The following is a 21,384-nucleotide window of genomic DNA, read 5'->3' as shown; positions in this document are numbered from 1 at the left end:
ATGTTTTACCCTCGGATACCAACTTTAATGAGAATAACACTTTTGAAATAATTTCTTTATGCATCTTTCTATGCATAAAAAATAATTTAATGATCCTATTGGTTGTTCAAAAAGTTGTAGAGAGTCTGTCTACAAAAGGCCTTAGAGCCTATGAACAATATTATTTCTAACAAAACGTTCACTTTGAAAAACTATGACCTAGCTTCCATGCTATGGATAATTTCCAACCAGTTTTCAAAATGGAGATATTTAACTAAAAGACAAGTGCGCGCTTCTCAACTTATGGCAGCTTGTGGTTTTGAACTCAATCCATAATTTTTGGAGGGGTTGAGTTCATATGAGTTGTTTACTTGGTAAGCTGGCTCATACATATTACTAGTCATACGTAACTATGTACATGGAGGCCCCACCACCTGGTTAAGTATGCCTAATCTAATCTACAATAATAGTACACTTCGGTATAATGGGGCTGATAAGTAAGCAGTTGCCTTGGATCACGCAGCGCAGGTGCATAGAGTGTTGTGAAAGGTCGTGCGCGCGTGATGCTTGCCAAGAACGAAAAACCTTTTAAATAAAACAAGAACGAAACAAAACAGCAGAAAGAAGAGCGTTATTTGTGCAGTGGAATCTCGGATGGAAAAATTGTGATCGATGTATTATTTATATAAGTAAATGCAATATATATATTCACAACAAAAATGATGGATTTTATAAATGCGGTTCATGGATGACGTGGTGGAGCATGTGAGATCGAGTGATGAGCCGCCACCTGCAGTGCGTTGCCACTGCCACGGTGCCACCTGAATCCTGCTCCGCACAGCCGACAAACCTTCAACCAATAAACAATATAAACTATAATATTGTCAAAATATAGTATGTTGACACATTCGCAGTGACGGTGTTTGTTGTGGTTATTGGATTCTATCATTTAATTCTTCACGCAGCTAGTGTGACTAGCTCTCCACTCAGTACTCTGTGTGTGTGTGTTTGTTTCATCCTTGCTCGCAAAGGGCAGGCTGCTAGGATGGTATGGGGTCTCCTTCGTCTCCAAATGCTGCACCCTTTAAAACACTCTATACACCCAAGCGCTTGCAAAGCTTCAGGTCAGAATTTGTGCGCCTGTGCGCGTCGCTCTCTTTCTTTAATGTGTGTGTGTGTGTGTGTGTGTGTGTGAGAGAGAGAGAGAGAGAGAGAGAGAGAGAGAGAGAGAGAGAGACGGAGGGGGAGAGGCGTAATTTCTGACATATAGTCACTCTGGTGCAACCGGTGCTCATTTTCCAGGCGGCCTGGGAGCTCAAGGAAGGGAGAGGCGAGCCAAGTAACAGGAGATGATCGATCTGCGGACATGATGCAGGTACTGGTGCCAGGCTTCGACAGCGTGGAAGTAGCTGAAGGGGGTGCAGGAGATGCGCGGGCTGATCACGGGGGCGAGGCGATGGTAGTGAGGCCGTTTGAAAGAACCACGACGCTGATGATCTCGGCCGCCGGGCAGTGCTCCACCAAGCACATGCTTTCGGCGGAGAAGCGTGAGGCGGTGGACAATGAAGATGTGGGGGACCCCTACTCGACCAGCAACGCCGACTACTGCCACCAGTCTACTAGCTCTGCTGCTGCTATTGGCCGCAAGCTTCTGCGCTGGGCATCCTCTTTCAGCCGCGGCCTCTCAAAGCTTATCGCACGCGGGACAAGCTCTCTGCTGTGGCTTAAAAGGCAAACGCCAAGCAAGACGATCGCAGTTAGCGAGGTAACCAAAACACGCACGCGCACACATGCAAATATACCCTTCCATTTTAATCTCAAATTTTGTTTTTCTTTTCTTGTGTAGGATGTTCTAGCTACCTACCATGAATCCTTCCTGTATGGCAAGGTGGCTCTGTCTACCAAAGTAAGGGCAGGCATTCGTGGTTCTTTTTGGAGCACAGTGTTACTACTGGTATGCAATTTCGAACATTTATATATTAGCTTTTCTTTGGCTTTAACCTATTCTTAAATATCAAATTCGCTGGTTTTTTTAACAAAATAAATTTGGGCGGGTGCTTTTTCTGCAGCTAGAGTGCATTGCAGCTTCGTTGTTGATAATACTCTACGTCCGCACAACGTGAGTATCATTAAGTCTTATTTCTCGGTTTTTCTGTGCTAACCTCAATCAAAACGCATTACCAAACGCCATCGTCCATGTTAGCCAACCTGAATTCGAATTTATTACTTGCTTCATTCAGGTATACCGCCCATAACCCGTACTGGATTACTGTTGTCCAATTCTGCTGCAGTTTTTTCTTTCTGCTTGATTATCTCATCAAGCTATACAGGTAAGGCTATACAGCAGCTATATATTATTAGACTCGCGCGCGCGCACACAGAGCTGTGCTCAAATAATAATCCTCGCATTTGTTTTTGTCTTGTATTTGTATAATTTAACCCAGTGCACCAGTTCGGTTGTATTACGCCCTGTCCCTGAATGGGATCATCGACTTGATAAGCACTCTTCCGATCTATTTCATACTGAGGTAGTTGGCCTTAGTATATTGAAATTCGTAGCGCCAAATTTTGTTGAAACGCGATTATATATATATATATATATTTCAATGGTTCTCGTGATATGGCAGCGGAGTAATGGCGGACGCTGCAATACCTCAAGTTTTCTTGGTATTTCGGGTTTTAAGGTTAGTCACACACATATATATATATACATATATTTGAAAATATTAATTGTGTGGAGCGCTGTGGAAATATTTTTGATTGGGTTGATCCTGAGCAGGGCAGTGCCATTGTTGTCATCATGGGCGCTTCCTGGGGGAGCAGTCGGTCAAGAAATCTTCATGCTGATTGCATACTCCCTCGGAGTCTGTGAGTAAAAAATGATTAGTATATAATATAATGATCGTTGTTGTTATCGGTGCTTAAGCTAATTTTTTTGGGCCCCGTTGGGAAGCCCACCAATTTCAGACTTTGTGTTTTAGAAACCCACCAATTTCAGACTTTGTGCGAGAAGTGAAAATTGCGTGATTACCTTGTGGTAAAACTCTGGGAAATATTAGCTCCCTGTCAATCAATGGCACAACTTCACATATCATTCAAGTATCCCCCTTCATCTCCATCCATGTATCATCCTTCGTTGAAAGGCCTTCAACTATCTCATATCATTTTCCTCGACTTCAGTTTTGACTTTTGATTTGATTTGTTCTCTCAAATCTTCCTTGATCACCACCTTGCTTCATCTCTCGCAACATTTTTTTTCCTTATGCTCTATTTCCAAGCTTGGTTTGTTTTCATCTTGAGGCTGCTTTGGAGTTCATGAGTCACTGTGAGAGAGAGAGAGAGAGAGAGAGAGAGAGAGAGTACACTATCAGCTTCTGAGATTGGAGTATAGTTTTTTAGACTTGATCAGGCTAGTACATGTTTATATAGGGTTAAATTGAAACTAGCTTCTAGCATCGGACTGTGTGGATGCCATAACTTGAGTACTTCATAGTGACGTAACACTTCCTTGATAGAACTGGGAATGAATGGTCTTCCCTATTTTTGGAAGAAATGTATTGGTGTCTACACATTCCTCAAGGATGTGAAGGAATTTGAGCTACTCAAATATGACGACTACTCATAAAGGGGGCCTTACAACCAAGACCTTGCATGTCCTGTCAAACTCAAAGCTTCACCCCATTTCACATCTTAAATGATGAGACCTTAGTTGGATGGCAGATACTATGAGGATTTGCACATTTTAGCACTTGTTCCATCAAGTAGTGGAGCACTCTACGGTTCTATCAAGTAGTGCAGTGCTCTATAGTTGCTTTCTTCAACGAAAAAGAATTTGTGTGTGAAGCATAGTGGTGGTATTTTGCCTTCCCCAAGCAGATCGTTCGAAGGATTAGTAAGGAAATTCGGGCATTCCATTGAGCAATCTACCATAATGATTTGTTATTCATCATTCCGGCCAACTGTAAAAGCTTGCTTTTGTGTGCGTCAATTGGGGGCCTTGCTAAGGGTGCACATCGAAGTTCAATTATCTCTCAACTAGTCTTTGCATTTTGAGGACTTCAAAGAGCTAGTAGGGAGTTTTTGTGTGTGTGTGTGTATGTTGTTTGTGTGTGTGTGAGAGAGAGAGAGAGAGAGAGAAATGAAACGATATATTAACATCTCTAAGAGCCATAATGGCTTATGAGACCAAAACTGAGTACATTTGAAGTTGTGTCTCATCAAAGAGAACAACCAAATGAAACTGAAAAGTACAATAAACTGACTATATCACAGTTATAAGAACTGTAAGTAAGACTCCTAGATGATACTCAGTAGAAAATACTAGAAAATGTATATCAAGTAGATCCATGTATACTAGAGGCAGATGGCCTTTGGGACATGTTGATAATGAACAAATCAAGGACATAAAGAAGGATTTCGTGAATCATCCTTTGGATATTGAGATTAGTGATTTTTAGCTATCCCAGATTTTAAAAAAAGAAGATTCTATTATATCTAGAAGATAAAAGATAAATCTAGAGTCGATTGTATCTAGAAGATCTTTAAGAGTATTGTACCTGGAAGGATGCATAGTATCAAGAAGCATCAAGCTTCTACTGTTGTGCGTACTAAGTTTTGACAGAGTTTCCATTGAAACTGTGTTGGATGCAAGCAGCACTTTTCTCTGAGATATGGAATTTGATTGCAGTTGTCCTAGCAGCTGGAGTGTTGCAATGGGTGGAGTGGCGAGCAACTCCACTATCTGTCAGAGAATCTAGTGGTTGCCCTCCCCACGGATGCCTGAGCTTCTATGAAGCCTTTTACTTTATCATCGTGACGGTTAGTTGTTTGCAACTGCCCTCCATTTGCACTGATCTCTTAAGCTTATTGAAAGTTTCATCAACTTTGTGTGTTAATGCCAGGGTATATGATATTTCTTACGAGTCCACAGCAGCCTCGGTTCCTACCACTCAAAACACCTGAGTCGACTGGCACAAAACTTAAGTCATTTTTCTTTGTTTTGTTTGTTGTGGGCAGGTCTCGACTGTGGGGTACGGTGATATTACCTTGAAATCAGACTGGGGCCGCCTTATTGCCATTCTTGTCATCGTAGCAGCTGTCCTGTTCATTCCAGTGGAAGTTAACAAGATATTGGATCTTGCATCGAGAAGGTTTGGTAACTACGTGCCTGCGATTCAATGCTTTCTGTTCGTTTTGCTGTGCGCTCTACATTAATTGACGCAATTGTTGATGTTTGCAGGCCCTATGGAGGGAAGTATGCTGTGCAAAAGGTTATGGGGTCTCGATTCATTATTGTTAGTGGGAACCTATCCTATCGAGCCGTGGAGGACTTCCTTTCCGAATTCCATCATCCTTCCCATTCTACAGGTCTGCTATGAGCTTGGACTTATGCCCGATTTTTCTGCTTTTCAATTTTGCTACACCAACGTTCCTAAGGCCACCCCAATACTGTCGTGCAGACATGCGAGCTTTCCCTCTTCGAGTGGTCATCATGGCTCCTTTTAAGCCTTCGTAAACTCCCTATCAAGAGTTAAAACCCCTGTAATTTATCTTTGCTTTCTTGAAGCAATACAACACTTGAACATGCTTTGGCCTTTGTTGCAGGTTTGAGATGAAGGTTTTGTTGACAGAGTACAAAGGTCGTGTTGAGTTTATCGAAGGCACACCCCTGAAGGATTCTGATCTTGAACGCGTGAGTGCCAACATCGCATCAGCCTTTTTCTTGATGGCGGATCACCTCGCACAGGTCAGGCCTTCAAGCCTGTGTAAAAAACTTGGGTTGATTGGGACATATAAATCAGTGAGTATATTTGAGTTTGCAGAAGGCAACCGTGTGTGAGAGTTGATATCATGAGAGCCGCAGGATCCAGATGCCGAGGATGCAGCACAAATCATGCGTACATTGTCAGTGCATCGATACTGCGGCTCCAAGGTACGGCTGATAGTTGAAATGTTGAAACCGGAGAACCAGGATAATCCTATATGGGATGATGCAGATGGTGGCATTGAGATTGTCTGCCCAGAAGCCATATGCTATCAACTTCTCGCTCGCAGGTGATTATCTCAAAGCTCATGTGACTTAAGAATGCAAGTTGGGAGCTGATGGTGGATCAAAAACAACTAGGAACATGGTTCAGGTATTATCTAAGTGGTAATAAAGATTAAGAAAATGATTAACATAAATGGCACATTGAGAGTATATATCAAAAACACACTTCTCCATTCGATTGGGCCTCTTGGGCCTCTTTAAATAGTCTGAGAGTACGTGTAATTAGCTCAATGGCTTATCTCTAATCCTGCTTAATTAGTCTCCAAATATGCTTCTTGAGTCTAGCTACCACCTCCATGCTTAGAGGGGTCACCTGAGTTCAATAGAAGGGGTTTTTAAAATCCATTTTTGACACATTTTTTACATACTGAAAAGTACCATTTAAAGGGGGTATTTACATATTGACTAGAAAAAGGCTATGTTTTATTAATGAAAAATTTACAGATAAGGGGTTTTTTAATTAGGCCTTGAACGTACGTGATATAGAGAGTTTACATATGGTGAACTCCCGAGCCTCCATGATTGTAGCCCTCATAAATGCTAATTGAAGACTATCTAGAATCTACCATCCACTTGCACCCTCCAGGTAGATTCTTGGCTACGTAAATAATCCACTTGCTATGTTTTACATGCTACTTTTGACCTTTGGACCATGCATTATCATTTGTTTGATTCTTCTCTCCATCTACAAAGGCTATATGCATCGCCCTTGATGCACAAATGGTTGCACCCTTCATCACTTGACTTTTAACACTCCCTCTCAATGTGATGAGGGTTTGTCAACTTATATGTATACATTGAACCTACACTTCTAGTCATATGCTAGAGTGGTCTGTCATAGGCTACATGCTCCCCCTTGGTGCATAAATAGTTGCACCCTTCATCACTTGGCTTCTAACACTCCCCCTCAATGTAATGAGGTTCTCTCACCTTACATGTTTACACTGACCCCCGCACTCCTAGTCATATGCTAGAGTGGTCCGTCGTTGCCATCTCATGGACTATAAATTAGGCTTTGATTTGACACTTCACACATGCGACAATAGGATTACAACACACATAGGTGAGAGCCATGTCCTTGCACAAGCGGAGAGATGGTATCTGCAGGTTATGAGGCCAGGATGGATCCATTGTTACAGACTCTCCCCACGTGAGAGCCATTGCCACAGATTTCTTCAGCTCTCCTCATGGGTGCCCTCATATCCTCATAGGTGCTGGATGCGCGTGAGCAGGTTTGGCGATGTACGAGAGAAGTAGTCCCTCGCGCTTCTGACCCCCTTCTCATCTAAGGAGGCTATGACGGCATTACCGTTTTACAATGCTTATAAGAGTTGCTCTGGGGTGCTTCCTTCCTTGGAAACCTCGTTGTCATGTCCTCCTTTGGTCATCATGGTAGCCTTCTCGGCTCGCTTCTTGTGCCAGCAATATGTGGCCATATGTCCCACATCCTGTAGTAGTGAAACCACAATAGTGACATGTGACCCTGCTCCTAGGTACTTTGGTCCTTGGTCCTGTTGAGAAGAAATCTTTCCATGGTAGTCCTCCCTCGGATTTTCTTGTCCTCTTCCATTAATGCACCTTCTAAGTGTTGGTTCCAAAAGATTTTTGAGAGTAGTCACCAATGGACTAAATCCATTTATTATCATGCTTTTCAACAATATGGCTATGGCATCTTCTTCTTCGCATTTTACTAAGGTGTGCTAGAAAGGAATCACTATCTTTTACATCCAAGCCAAAAAATTGAATGTTTAAACTTATCTTGGATTTCTTTTGCTTAGCCCCAAACAGTTTATTAAGTTCATCCCAAGCACCCTTAGAGCTAACTTTTGATGCAATGTGGTGGATAAAGCCATCTGCCAATCCTAATGTAATTATGGCTAATACTTTTTCTTCCCTACTCGACCAAAAGTTTTTTGCATCCACATCAGCTTGTGAGCACTTCTCTGCCAACAATGTCCCAAAGCACTTCCCTCATGTTCATGTACTTGACTTTGACTTGCCAAGTATGAAATTGCTCACTATTGAATTTCTTTATGACAAATGAGGTGGCCATGATTTGCAATGAAATGGGAAGGTCGTAGCAAAGGAAGGATTCCAATGTGAGTTTCTAGTCCCTTACGATAGTGAATAATGCAAAGTCAAGTGCAATGAAACTTGATTGATCACCCAAAACCCAAGTGATTCCTGGCTGGGTAAATGCTCCACTTGCTACTACTTCGACATTTGGATTATCATTTGTCTCATTCTTCACCTTGATGCACAAATGGTTGCACCCTTCATTTCTATCATTGTGTCGTAAGACACTTACCAAGACTGATAATAGAAGAAAATATACCTATACATGTTGAAATTCAAGATTGATGCTGTGAGTAAGGCTTGGTAGGACATGTAAGTCTAGTTCATTCAACAAAACGCGGGTGTTCTCAATTCTAAAAAAGCATGCTTATCTGCTTGGCAGTTGTCAAATAAAAGGCATTTCTACACTGGTTATCAATCTTTTTAAGTCTGGATTAAAGGTGCACAATCCTGTGCCTGGGCATTGGATGCAGCAGTACTGTCATGGGCAGCAACAAGAGATATATCCTGTCATCTTACCACCCTGCTTTTATGAGCATGAATTAACCTTTGAGGAGGTAACTATTTGTCTCAGATTTTCATATGAGCGTGGCAAAACTTTTTTATATCTACCAGTGACATGTGCTCAATGCCACTGCCATGACAGGTTGCAGAGATTATTTACTGCAAATTTGAAATCATTCTCTTTGGCCTCGACATTGCAATAGACGAGGACACACGAGAGGTCGTTCTCTTCCCAAGGCAACGTCTACTACAACAGACTGACATCGGATTAGTGATTGCTGAGGACCTTACTGTAGCAGAGAAGATTTCAAGATATGGAAAGGAATCTTTGCCTGGTTGGTATACAAAGCTGTACAAGAAGTGCAACAGGAAGTTCAAAACATCCTATGATAGCGATGACTTGTTGATTCATGACGTAATGCGGAAAAGGCACAAGAGTGACAAGTTTGACAATGGGTCAGATTCCTCCGGGTCGGGGAAAAAAAGAGAGAGGCAGAGGCAAGCGTCGGGGTCCATGAGCTTTGGCATGATGAGCTCAGGGCATAGAGCAGAGCTACAAACACAGTTAAGGGAGATCGTATGTGCTTCAACCATCCATGAATTAGGTTCTGATGCAGCTGATGAAACTCTGCAAGAGGCGAGGTGCAAGGGGTGCAAGCAGCAACAGAAAAATACTGAGACACACAAGGTCTACTCATTGCAAGAAGCTGTAGATCTGATAACACAATGGCCTCCTATGAAACCTGAAAAGCCTGATCATTCCACCCTGGAGAAGAGAGCTGACATCATCCAGAAGAATTTAGAGGAGAGGACCCTGAACCTTGTAAACTTGAACAAGCCTCATGTGCTCTTATGTATGCAGGGAAAATGGCCTGCCAACCTCTTCTGCTTTGTGGCACACTTGAGGACCCCAATTCTGCCAAATCCACCGATTGTAATCATGCATCCCCACCGGCCTTCTACTGCAGACTGGGGCTGTGTTGGCATGTTCAATGATGTCTATTTTGTCCAAGGATCACCAATTTATGAGATTGATCTTGTGCGTGCTGGAGTGCTTCAAGCAGGCAAGTGTTCTGTACCTAGCTAATGAGTTCTCAGTTTAAGGTAGAAATAGCTCTTTAGTGACATGCATAGTAAGTAGAAAGGAGACTCCACTTCTTTCCCCCTTTCCCTGCCCCCTTTTTTTTTTTTTGGCAAAACTGAGACTTCTATTAAGTATGAATAAACCTTCCGAAATCATGGTTGGAAGCTAGTGCAAAGAAAACCTCATCCCAAAATGTAGGTTGATCTCAACCAATGTGGGGCACAAAGGTGCCAAGAGAGCCTTGTGGGGGGTCATTGAGAAAAAGATCCCATGATACCACTCCGTCGTGAAAACAATACATGTCATGACCCTGTGAAATTGGTGTAGCATAAGTGTGAGCATGGTGGTTGGTGAGTAAGTTATATATTTAAAGGTTCGGGACAAAAAGGAAACCCATGTGTGGACAACCCCAAGTGTGAGGGGACAAAGGAATTAAAATTTAAAAGGTTTTATAACCTTTGGTGGCCAAGAATTAAAGTTCAAACAGAGTATACAGGTGCCTACAGGATCATCTTCTTCTCTCTCCTTTGCTTTTGGCAAGAAGCTGACTGTGAGCTGAGAAGCGTGGACTGTAGGAGGGAAACACAAGGCTGGACAGCAGGTTCTCTCACAGATTTTCTCTCCCCCGGCTGCAAGACAAGACGGCAGGACTGAACCGGGCTTTTCCTCGCGTCTCTTCTCTCTTGTGAAAAGCGACACAAGGACTGTAAGTTTCTCTATCTCTTTGTGAGCAGGTGGGACTGCAGGAGGTGTCATATTGAGTCTCTCTTTTCACTGGCTCGTGGCTGTTTTGGAGTCGTTTCTCTGGCCCTTTGTGAGAGGAAGGGTTTGACAGTTCATAGGGTGGAAACAGGGCAAGATTGTGGGCTGATTTGGAAGAGTTTTGTGTACTGTTTTCATGGCTGAGTTTGTGGCTATGTGCATGGTTTAGACAGATGCATATTCAAGGCCTCATGGATGCACTGACTTAGCAGATTAGAGGAGGTAACAGTGTGGTGATCTTGGGACACAAAGTTGTGTGTAACCTCTATGTTAAGAGGTCCAGAGGATTGGCAGATTGGACTTGTAGACATACGAGCCATGAATGGCCGTGTTGTAATCATTTAAACTTTTCCACTGAAATTGAATAAAGAAATACCGAAACGCCAAGCTTTGGGGTCAATAGGTGTCGTTCTCTTTCATGTGTTGGAGCACTCTAGCTCCCATATAACTGTTTTATTGGACTACAATTGGATTGGGTGATTGCTAGTCTACCGCACTTTGGTTTCTACCAGAGGCTGGTTTCAAGGTTTTGTTGCCAGGACCATCATCAACTTTCTTAAGGGGGTGGGCTCGTGGTTGTCTCGACGAAAGCCATTGCTAAAAATTTCAACAAGATGTCGACTCTGAAGATGACTATGTTTATGATGATGAGGAAGAGCACGAGACCACTCCTATGTACTTGCTGGAGAACACGCTACAGAAGATGCACGTTATGAGGATGCAACGCAGCCAGAAGACATGCCAAGTAAAGAGGAAGATGATGCCCAGTTCAAAGCCTGTTTGGCAGGGGCAGAGGATGTGCTTATGTAGCTCACACAAAGTGAGAAGTTTGCTGAATTTATGAGAACCCCTTCTGAGACTAAGAAGAAGAAGAAGAAGGTGCGCTCTAGGAACCCACCTCAGGGCAATATTGGTGCCTTCCCACAGGATCCTGCTTTTAAACAATTTTCTAACAGGCAGAATACTTATGGTGCAATACCCACAGAGTTCCTTTTTCGGACAGCCATCTATTTTGCAGCAATCTATGCATCCAGGCTATTTTGGCGGTGGTTTCATGTTCCAATCTATGACTGGGGGTTACTCTCAGGGAGGCATGGCAATGCAAGGGAATTTTGGAGCTAATTTTCAGCCTGGTATGCAAGGCGATACGTGTGGTGGTATGCAGCCTAGAATGCAAGGAAACATGTATGGGGGCATGCAGCCCAGTATGCATATTGGTATGTTTGGAAACATGGGAGGATCAGCAGGATTGCATCGTGTGGGAACTAGTAATGTTGACCCTATGATGGGCATGAATGCAGGGGGAAGCAATCTTGTGAGGCCACTCCCTTACGATAATCTAATGCCTATGGGTAAGGCGAAGGATTATTAGGAAGGGGGAGCTGCAGTAAAATTTGACACATTCAGTGGGGCCAAAGATAGGCTCAAGGCTCTTACCTTTTGTCATGTGCATGTTTGCCCATGGACATATATCCTGAAGCTAGTCCAGAAGGGGCAGCCAGAAAAAGATGTAAGAAAATCAGAGTTTAGGAGCATGCTGCAGTTTTGGCCAGTGTTGGAGGCAGGACATAGAAGACATTGAAGGACTGTCGACTGCCCACAGGGACAGTCGACTGCTGCAGGCGCAACAAAGCTTTATGAGATCTGGTCGAGTTGGCTAGCCAGCACTCCAAGAGTCCAGAGTCTATAAATAGGCATGTATGCTCATTGTTGTGGTCATTCACTCCACTAGGGAGTGGGTCCAGCATTAGGACTATTTTGGGGTGTTTCCACCTTTTCATGGAAGGCAGCCTATGGCTGTAGAACCTAGGTACCTTTTTGTACCATATGAATATACTGAATTTTCAGCTATCTCTCTCTCTCTACTCTCTCTTCTGTCTGTGTTTTTGCATCAGCATGTTCTAAGTGGTGTTTAGGGCTGAAAGAAGACTCTCAGAGCTTCCGCGTGTTACATTGGTATCAGAGCATCAGGCTCAGTAAGGCTAAATGTTGATTCAGTCCCATATGATGGTGTACAGGTCCAAGGTACAAGAAACTGCACAGATACGAAGTCGAAGGCAAGGAACACAAGATCAGGAGGAAGAGATTCCAGGAGGTTTGTTTGTGGTGTTCCACAAAGCCCAGAGGGGATGGTAGTCCTGTGGGCCAGATAGGTTTTCGAGCAACGGTCCCAATGGAGGATGATCCTGCAAGGGCTGGAGTAAGAGTGCCAGACTCATTTCTCAGGAATGAAGACCAAGATGGTGTTCAGAGTCAGATTGGGGACTGGATGGAACATATGCATAGATCTTATTCAGAGTCTGAGTGGTTTTGGAGACTGGGCCGGGTTTTCAATGAAAAGAGTTGCCAGGGACGGATGGATGACAGAGGGACTCAGGAAACAGAATGAGATGATGTCAGTTATCCAAGAACAGGTTGGAATCCTGTCATCAAGTTTAGCAGAGGGGGATGGCTTTTTCTGTACCGAGGAGGGACATATGTCTTTCAATAGTCCCACGCATAAGTCCCAAAAGGACTCTGATACTAAAGGGGAGCCCAAGTCTAAGAAAGCAAAGCCTTTTGCAGGGTTAGTTCCTGATCTTGTTGGGTAACAGCCAGGTGGTGAGGAGATTGAGTTGTACAGGGCATGGGGAAAAGTTAGAGATCAGAATGCTTTGATTTTCTTTGACACAGGTGCTAGAGCCAATTTTATCTCACCAGATTTGGCTGGCAGATTGGGGATCCGTGCAGAGGAGATGGGGCCTTTGTATGAGGCTAATATGGCTTGTCTTGGGTATGTAAAACCCGTTACCCCTATTATTGGAAAGTTGAGGCTCCATGTGCAGGGTTATGTGGACAGTGAGGAGTTCTATATCAGTGATGTTTTGTTGGGTATGCTATGGTGTCATAGAGTACATGCGGTGGTGGATACGTACAACAAGGACTCATACAACAGGGACTCATAGAGAGAAAGAGCATATTTTGGATGTAAAGTTTAAAGGGGAATCTGTTCCTATTGTATCGGCTTCGGCCATTTCATCAGTAATGAAAAAGCATCTTTTCGCGTACTTGGTTTTTGTAAAGGATGCAAAAGATGATGAGTCTAAATCTAATTTGTCTATGTTAGATAAAGACAGGATTGATTTTCTACGTGAGTACCAAGATTGCTTTTCCGTGTCATTGCCAGGAGAACTTCCTCCGGAAAGGCCAGAAGATCATGCTATTGATCTTATTTCGGGGAGTACCCCACCAAATAGACCGCCGTACCGTATTAGTGCAGTCCAACAAGAGGAAATTATGAGCCAGGTACAGGAGTTGTTGAAAAAGGGGTTGATTCAGCCTAGCTCTTCACTCTTTTGCTCACCTGTGCTCTTAGTGCAAAAGAAAGATGGTTCTTGGCGCATGTGTATAGATTACAGGGCGCTAAACAAGAACACGATCAAGAATCGATTCCCTATTCTGAGGATCGATGTGTTAACTACCAACTTGTGCAAAAATTGAGTCTTGATACGACACTCAGCGACCATACCTATGAGGTACGTCTACCTGCGGGAAGACAAGTTTGGGATCGCAAGGTGGAGATGCTTCCAATCCAGATTCAGGACTACAAAGACACTCTGGAATGCTATATCATGCATCTGGAAAATGTAGACTTGTTATTAGGAATTGAGTGGTTTAAGACTCTTGACGTCCAGATAGATTGGTCTAGTCATATCTTTTCTTTTCAGCATAGGGACACCAAGTATAGTATTTTAGGTGATTGTATCCATCCCTCTCAGGGACCTCTTGTAAATACTATTGATTTTGGAAATATAATGGATTCTTCTTTGTACACCGCTTTCCATTGTGTCTTGATTCCACTTTCTTCTTTTCTCATCCCTTCCTTGGATGTGAATGAATTAAGTGTGTTTGAAAGCAAAGAATTATAGAAGATACTTGATTCGTTTCAAGATGTATTTCCTAAGGAATTGCCATCGGGTTTACCACCTGAACGGGCAGTAGATCATCGTATTGACTTGATCCCTGGTGCTCATCCTGTGAGTATTCCACCTTATAGGATGAGCCAAGCTGAGGAAGATGAGTTGGCTAAACAACTCGAAGATTATTTGAGGATGGGCCAGATCCGTCCAAGTAAATCACCTTGGGGTGCACCTGTGTTGCTTAGGAGAAAGAAGGACAATACTTGGAGAATGTGTATAGATTACAAGAGATTGAACAAGCTGACCATTAAGAACCGTTATCCTCTCCCTAGATCAGATGACCTGATTGACCGGTTAGCAGGAGCGAAATATTTCACGAAGATAGATTTACGTACTGGCTATCACCAGATATGTATTCATGAAAGGCATGTCGAAAGAACCGCCTTTTGGACTAGGTATGGCCATTACGAGTTTCTCGTATTACCTTTTGGCTTACCCAATGCTCAAGCCACTTTCCAGCAAATGATGAACGATCTTTTTCGTGAACATTTGGGGAAATTTGTGGTGGTGCTGGATGATATTTTGATTTATAGTCGTATTCTTGAGGATCATGTCAGACACCTCACGATTGTCTTATCTATTTTAAGACAGAATCGACTATATGCTAAATTGAGTAAATGTGAGTTCTTTATGACCGACATCATTTACTTGGGACACAAGATCCCTAGAGATGGATTGAGCATTGACTATGACCGCATTCAGAAGGTTTTGGACTGGCCTATACCGCGAACAGTGAAACAACTTCGTTCTTTTCTCGGTTTTGTAGTTGTGGTATTGACTGATCATCAGTCAATTAAGTATGTATCTGATGCGGATGATTAGAGAGGAAGGAAAGCTCGTTGGGCAGAGTTAATGCAAGATTTTGATTTTGAGATCCGTTATCGGAAAGGGTCCATGAATAGTATTACAGATGCGCTTAGTCGGATTAGAGAGGTGAATACTTTGTCGTTCACCGAGATTTCTACTGACTTATTTCAGTCATTGAGAGGGCTTTGCATGACTGATAGTTATTTTGGTCCATTTTGGCAGAAGATCCACGACGGGAGCTCATTGATTGACCAAGACTCGGTGACTGAGCAGTCTACTATTCAGGCTGCAAGAGGCCAGTGGATGATTCGGAATGGTTTGCTATTCCGTAATGACAAAATTTGTGTACCACAGATCCCGGACATTAGGTCCAAGATTCGTAAGGAGTGTCACGACACCCCTTCTGCTGGACACCCTGAGGTACACAAGACACTATCATTAGTGAAACACACTTTTTATTGGCCGAAGATGAAAGGGTATGTAGAAGATTATGTTCTCAACTGTCAGATTTGTCAGGCAAATAAAGCTGAACGCTTTAGACAGGCTGGGTTGTTGCATCCTTTGCAAATCCCAGGTAATAAATGGGAAAGTATTTCCATGGATTTTATTACCGGATTGCCAAGAACACATCAAGGCCACGATTCTATTTGGGTTGTGGTAGATCGAAAGATGGCTAGATTTTTACCGACCCGGAAGACTATTACAGCTACGCAATTAGCTCGGTAGTTTATTGAGCAATTGTTTAGACTGTACGGGTTACCGCAGGACATAGTCAGTGATAGGGTAGTTTACGAGTGACTTTTGGAAACTTGTTTTTGAGAAGTTGGAAACAACTTTGAATTTGAGTTCCTCTGATCATCCTCAATCTGATGGCCAGACTGAAAGAGTGAATCAGATTTTGGAGGATATGCTTCGAGCATATGTATCCAAAAGACAGAGTTCATGGGAGGATTATCTTCCTATGTTAGAATTTGCATATAACAGTACTAAGCATACGAGTACAGGGTTTAGTCCTTTCATGCTTATGTATGGTTTTTAACCTAGATCACCTGTTATAGTAGGATTCTCAGGACTTCAGCATGATGCAGCACGTAATTTTTTGCAAGATATGCAGGAAATGTTACAAGTTGCAAAGGAATCTATTAGAAGTGCTCAAGACCGAGACAGGTTTTATTCTAATAGACATCGTTCACCGAGAGAGTTCTCTGAAGGAACGATGGTGTATTTGTGAGTTCCGAAAGATTCCGAGACTTTACGGACAGGTAGATCTCCGAAATTATCCCCTAGATACTGTGGACCATTTCGTGTTACACGACGGATTGGTTCAGTTCAATATGAATTGGATTTGCCTTCTCATGTGAAAGTTCATCCTGTATTTCATGTCAGTAGACTTAAGGAAGTACTGGGTGGAGCAGATCAGTTAGTTACTCCTCAAGAAATTATAGATGTCCAGGACATGACATTTGTTCCGCACGAACCTGAAAAGATTCTTGGCTTTCGTGAACGAAGATTGCGTCATACGCTTATCACGGAATACAAGATCAAGTGGAAGAAGGATCGTGTTGAGGAGGACGCTACATGGGAGACATTGACTTCTCTTCAGAGAGATTACCCTGGCTTTTTAGTGAGCTCAGGAGTGAGCTCTTAGAGGAAGGGGAGTATGTCATGTGCACAGTGGGTATCTACCGTGTGCTATACGCATGCAAGACTAGTTTCGAGGTTTGGGGAAGCTTGGAACTAGGCAGGCTGATTGACGAGCTGAGTTAGGGAAATACTAACGGGCGAGCACCCAAGTATGGACGGACGGGCGGCCAAGTGTGGACGCCCGATGACCGGCCAAGAGCCTATAAAAGGGTGGCCAAGGTTAGTTATTGTATTATAGAGAGTCTCGCGAGTTTGTGAGAGCTCTATCGTCTTGGAGCCTGGATCTAGTGCAAACGTGCACCTGGTTTATGCAGCTGAGGCCGACAACAGTCTCGAGGCCGCCTTTGTGGCGGTATGGGACGTCGCGAGGAGGAGATTGGTCGGTATGTCAACTTAGTTAGCTCAGCTCGTGGCTCGGTGGGGACAGCCAAGACTGTGGGCTTGCCCACGGCTGTCATGGTTGGGAGGTGAGTCAGGCCTGCACCCCCTTGCTTGTTTGTTTGTTCGTTTGTTTGCAGGATTCCAGTTTCGAACCAAGGTCGATCACGAGGGGATCCGTGGGGATTTGACACAGATGGTGTAGAACATATGATGAAGAAGGGACATCACTGCAGAAAACACTGATCCAGCAGTGAAGAAATTGCAGCCACCTTCAAACTCCAAAAACGAAGTGCCACGAGGTACAAAAATGCGCATTTGGGCAGCTAGGTACCTAGGTGTCAGGTACCAGCCACGAGGAAAAAAGCACCTGGAAAAACATTGGAGGAGGAGGTCCTAAACTCTCATGAACACTATTGTAAACACAGCAACCAGCCACCTCACCAAGGTGGAAAGGTAGGGTATGGTAAGGTATGCATTCAAGTACGGGTTGAGATTTTGAGGTACGTTAAATACGTAAAGGTACGTAAAAATATAAAAAATATACTATATAGTAGTCTACATATATATACAGAAAATGAATGAAAAAACAATTCAATTTTGAACATTCAACAACAACACAATTACCAAAATGAGAGCTATCAGTAGACAACAGCATAAATAGGTTTCACAAAATGGAATCACTCAAACGTTCAGTAGCCATGACTCAAATGCCACGGGTTACATACTATAAGCATTGAGCAATCAATCAAAATTTAATAGTTAAAAGAGAGTTTACTATCTAGAGAAGCTAAAAAATAATAGTTCTAGATTGCCTAGGACCAAGTAGTCCTGGGTTCAAAAACCCGCTTGGTGCTTCCTGTGGCGGTATCGTATCCCTAGGGGTGGATAAATAAGCGCCTATGGCGGCGAAATTTGGTAAACTATGGGAGGATCCTGGCCAAAGGTCAGTTGAAAAATAAATAAATAAATAAATATAGTAGTTCTAGTCAGTAGTGTCACTATCATTGCACATTGCAAAGCGCTCAATGATCAATCCACTTCCTTACCATCAAATGATGAAGATCTAAGACAGGGTTGCATCTGTATGTCCTGTCATGTGCAAGAATTGCCATGGACATTTTAAGAAGATAATCCAGAAGGGGCAGCCAGAAAAAGAGCATTAGAACCAGAAGTTGGAGCATAAGGTGCTGAAGTGGCAAGTTTGGACTTGGAGAAAGACTTGGGTGCTGTCGGCTGCATGTCACGGTGTTGTCGGCTGCTTACAGGAGGCGTCAGCTATACCAGACGGCAAGGCGGCTGAAAGAGCATCATGACATGGCAAGAAGACCAGACGGCACTGCTTTATGGAGAAGACAAGCCAGTCGGCTGGCCGACCAACAGTCAGCCAACACTCCAAGGGGTTCAAGAGCCTATAAATAGCACATGTGCTCAAGGATAGATTCATTCAACTCCTTTGAGTTGGGTCCTTAGAGTAGGACAGATTTTGGTGTATCCCACCTTTTATGTAAGGCAGCCTATGGCTGTAGATTAGGGTACCTTTTTGTACCATATGAATATACTGAATTTCCAACATATCTCTCTCTCTCTACTCTCCCTTCTATCTGCGTTTTTGCATCAGCATGTTCTCAATGGTGTTTAGGGCTGAAAGAAGACCCCCAGAGCTTCCGCATGTTACAGTGGTATTAGAGCCTACTTCAAGTGCAAAGATTCAGCAAAGAAACCAGAATTTTTTCTCGCTCGTGTGGTTGGTTTTCAAACGCCGGTGGACTACCCCTTTCAGAGTGACTCCTATCCCTCGAAGGATGGTTGGTTTTCAACCTCTGGAAGTCTCCCACACACACAGTGGATGGTCAAATTGCACTCTGGAAAGGAAGTGCGTTTTCTTGCTATGGCGAGCTTCGACGACGAGAGAGACCAAGAACCTTGGGACCAAAGTGCACCGGGCAGCCCAGCTAGGGCACCAGGCTTGAGTGTTACAAATATGTTCCAGTAGATGATGCCAGCAATCGCAGACCGGACAACCAAGTTGGAAGAACAGAAGGCGCAGATCCTGACTCTGGAAGAGCGTACCCGTTCTCCCATGACTTGGCAAACATATATGAGCATCATGTATATGACGGGCTACTCCAGATGGATCCCCTATCACCTCTAGACACACTCACCACCCAGCTGTCATCTCTACTACATACAGCCGCCACCCGCAGCTTCCCCCATCATACACACATTGCACACACAGATAGATCTGGGAGCATGCCCCAGAATCGGTGGTATGATGATGAGTGCAAAGAGCTATATAGACACCTCCGTGCCCAAAGAGCATTGGGGACCATTACACAGAGACAAGCGAGCCGACAGATGAGGACCCTCACATGCCGTAAGAGGCGTGCATATGAGGCACAATACTAGGATATATACAACCTACTCATGAGCAGAGATGCAGCCACTGCATGGCGCAGGATGAGAGAGTCTCGCCCTCGTACCCCGATTGAGGATCCACACACATGGCACGCATATGCAAAGAGCCTCTACCATATCCCTCAACAGCCGCCCATACCACAGCCACAGGAGTCCCACCCTACCACCTCTATTTCCTTTACCGCCTTGATGGTAGAGAGAGCTCTCCGTCAGTTACAGCATGGAAGATCAGCTGACCACACAAGTATACAGAGTGAGCATCTTATTTATGCAATTGATACACTGGGACCCTTTGTTGCTCACCTCTTTAATAGGGCACTAGTGGAGGGCCTACCAGCTGAGTGGACTATGCACACCATCGTGCCTCTCCACAAAGCGAGAGACATGCTAGACCCCAGCAACTACAGGACTATCATGATTGGTCATACATTGGCCAAACGTTATGGCACAGTGCTCGAGGCAGAGTTGAGCTCATATGCAGAGAAGGAGGGACTCGAGCACCAGGGCAGGCTGGATTCCGACGAGCTTTCTCCACTATTGACCATATATTCACTATGAGATGTCTGATTGACTAGGCTAGGGCATGGGAGAAGAGATTATACTGCTGCTTTGTGGATTTCCGCAAAGCATTTGACACGGTGCCACGAGAGAGACTCTTCCAACGCCTACAATCATTGGGGATCCCATCAGAGATGGTTTGGGGCATCTATGCTTTATATGAGCAGGTCCTTGGGCGCATACGATGCCCCGGGGGGCTATCTGATGTTATTGCTAGCACCATAGGTGTGAACCAAGGATGCCCACTCTCTCCTACACTATTTGGGCTATACGTCGATGAGGTGGCTGACTTCATTGGTCAGGGTGGTGGGGACGGGGTAGACATCTCAGGTACCACAGTCCACATTATGCTATATGCATATGATATTATTATGGTCTCTGAGTCGCGGATGGGACTACAGCACCGTCTCCATGCATTCGACGACTTTTGCACACAGAGGGGCCTTACAGTGAACCTTGGGAAAACCAAGCCCATGATTTTCCACACCTCAGGGCCGGTTTGACGACAGGCCATCTTCACACTAGCAGGAGGACAGGTAGAGGTGGTAGACTCATATGTGTACCTGGGGATTACATTTACGACTCCGCCAAGAAGATTTACTATGGCACAGGCAGTCAAGGATAGACTCACACGAGGGTATGCAGCTCTGGCCATGCTAGAGAGACAGTGTCACTGGGCACACTTCTAGGAGCCCCGCATGAAGGGGTGGTTGTTTGACACACTAGTCACCCCTGCTTTGATGTATGCTGCAACAGTATGGGCACCTGGGCTAACAGTCATCACTTGTCTGTACACTACATCAGGGCCACTGTTGTGGGTGTGCCCGCCCGTTTTTATTGTTTCACCATTTTTCCTCACTCTCCATGTATTTTCCCTTTTTTTTTTGAGGTGTGGAGGACTGTCGACTGTCTTCTGATGCTGGCCGACAGCTGTTCTGATACCCAACCTGTTCAAGCGTCCTTGCTGACTTCAGGCACTTGGCCGACTAGCTCTTTAGTTGGTCGTGAGCTTGTGCTGTTGTCGGCCTGTTTTAGGCTGGCCAACTAGCAACCTAGGGCTATATAAAATGGCCCCTTGCCCCCCACACTTCCCACTTGTGTATTCCAGGATTTTCTTGAGTGTATATAACAAAGTTACACAGCTTCTCTCTCTCTCTCTTTCATCT

The 21,384-nt window shown here is 44.0% G+C and overlaps 1 protein-coding gene across 2 annotated transcripts in view; it reads left to right on the top strand.

Annotated features, from left to right (window-relative positions):
- Window positions 1–880: 880 nt before the first annotated feature.
- LOC147638727 (uncharacterized) overlaps window positions 881–21,384 on the top strand; it is a 44,041-nt gene continuing 23,537 nt past the window's right edge. For both annotated transcript variants that reach the window (XM_086798700.1, XM_086798699.1), the window contains exons 1-16: window positions 881–1,103; window positions 1,282–1,744; window positions 1,826–1,933; window positions 2,049–2,098; window positions 2,220–2,309; window positions 2,424–2,507; window positions 2,607–2,663; window positions 2,759–2,847; window positions 4,667–4,797; window positions 4,996–5,129; window positions 5,219–5,346; window positions 5,439–5,490; window positions 5,584–5,725; window positions 5,843–6,033; window positions 8,487–8,661; window positions 8,751–9,672. In XM_086798700.1, the coding sequence (XP_086654826.1) occupies window positions 1,030–1,103; window positions 1,282–1,744; window positions 1,826–1,933; window positions 2,049–2,098; window positions 2,220–2,309; window positions 2,424–2,507; window positions 2,607–2,663; window positions 2,759–2,847; window positions 4,667–4,797; window positions 4,996–5,129; window positions 5,219–5,346; window positions 5,439–5,490; window positions 5,584–5,725; window positions 5,843–6,033; window positions 8,487–8,661; window positions 8,751–9,672 (2,890 nt within the window). In that variant the 5' untranslated portion in view covers window positions 881–1,029. The remainder of the gene's footprint in view (window positions 1,104–1,281; window positions 1,745–1,825; window positions 1,934–2,048; window positions 2,099–2,219; window positions 2,310–2,423; window positions 2,508–2,606; window positions 2,664–2,758; window positions 2,848–4,666; window positions 4,798–4,995; window positions 5,130–5,218; window positions 5,347–5,438; window positions 5,491–5,583; window positions 5,726–5,842; window positions 6,034–8,486; window positions 8,662–8,750; window positions 9,673–21,384) is intronic.

Source organism: Cibotium barometz, chromosome 5 (genome assembly GCF_041138505.1).
Source record: "Cibotium barometz isolate CiBa-2024 chromosome 5, ASM4113850v1, whole genome shotgun sequence".
NCBI classification, from domain to species: Eukaryota; Viridiplantae; Streptophyta; class Polypodiopsida; order Cyatheales; family Cibotiaceae; genus Cibotium; species Cibotium barometz.
Note: the sequence above shows the minus strand (reverse complement) of the source record. Positions and strands in the feature narration are given on the sequence as shown.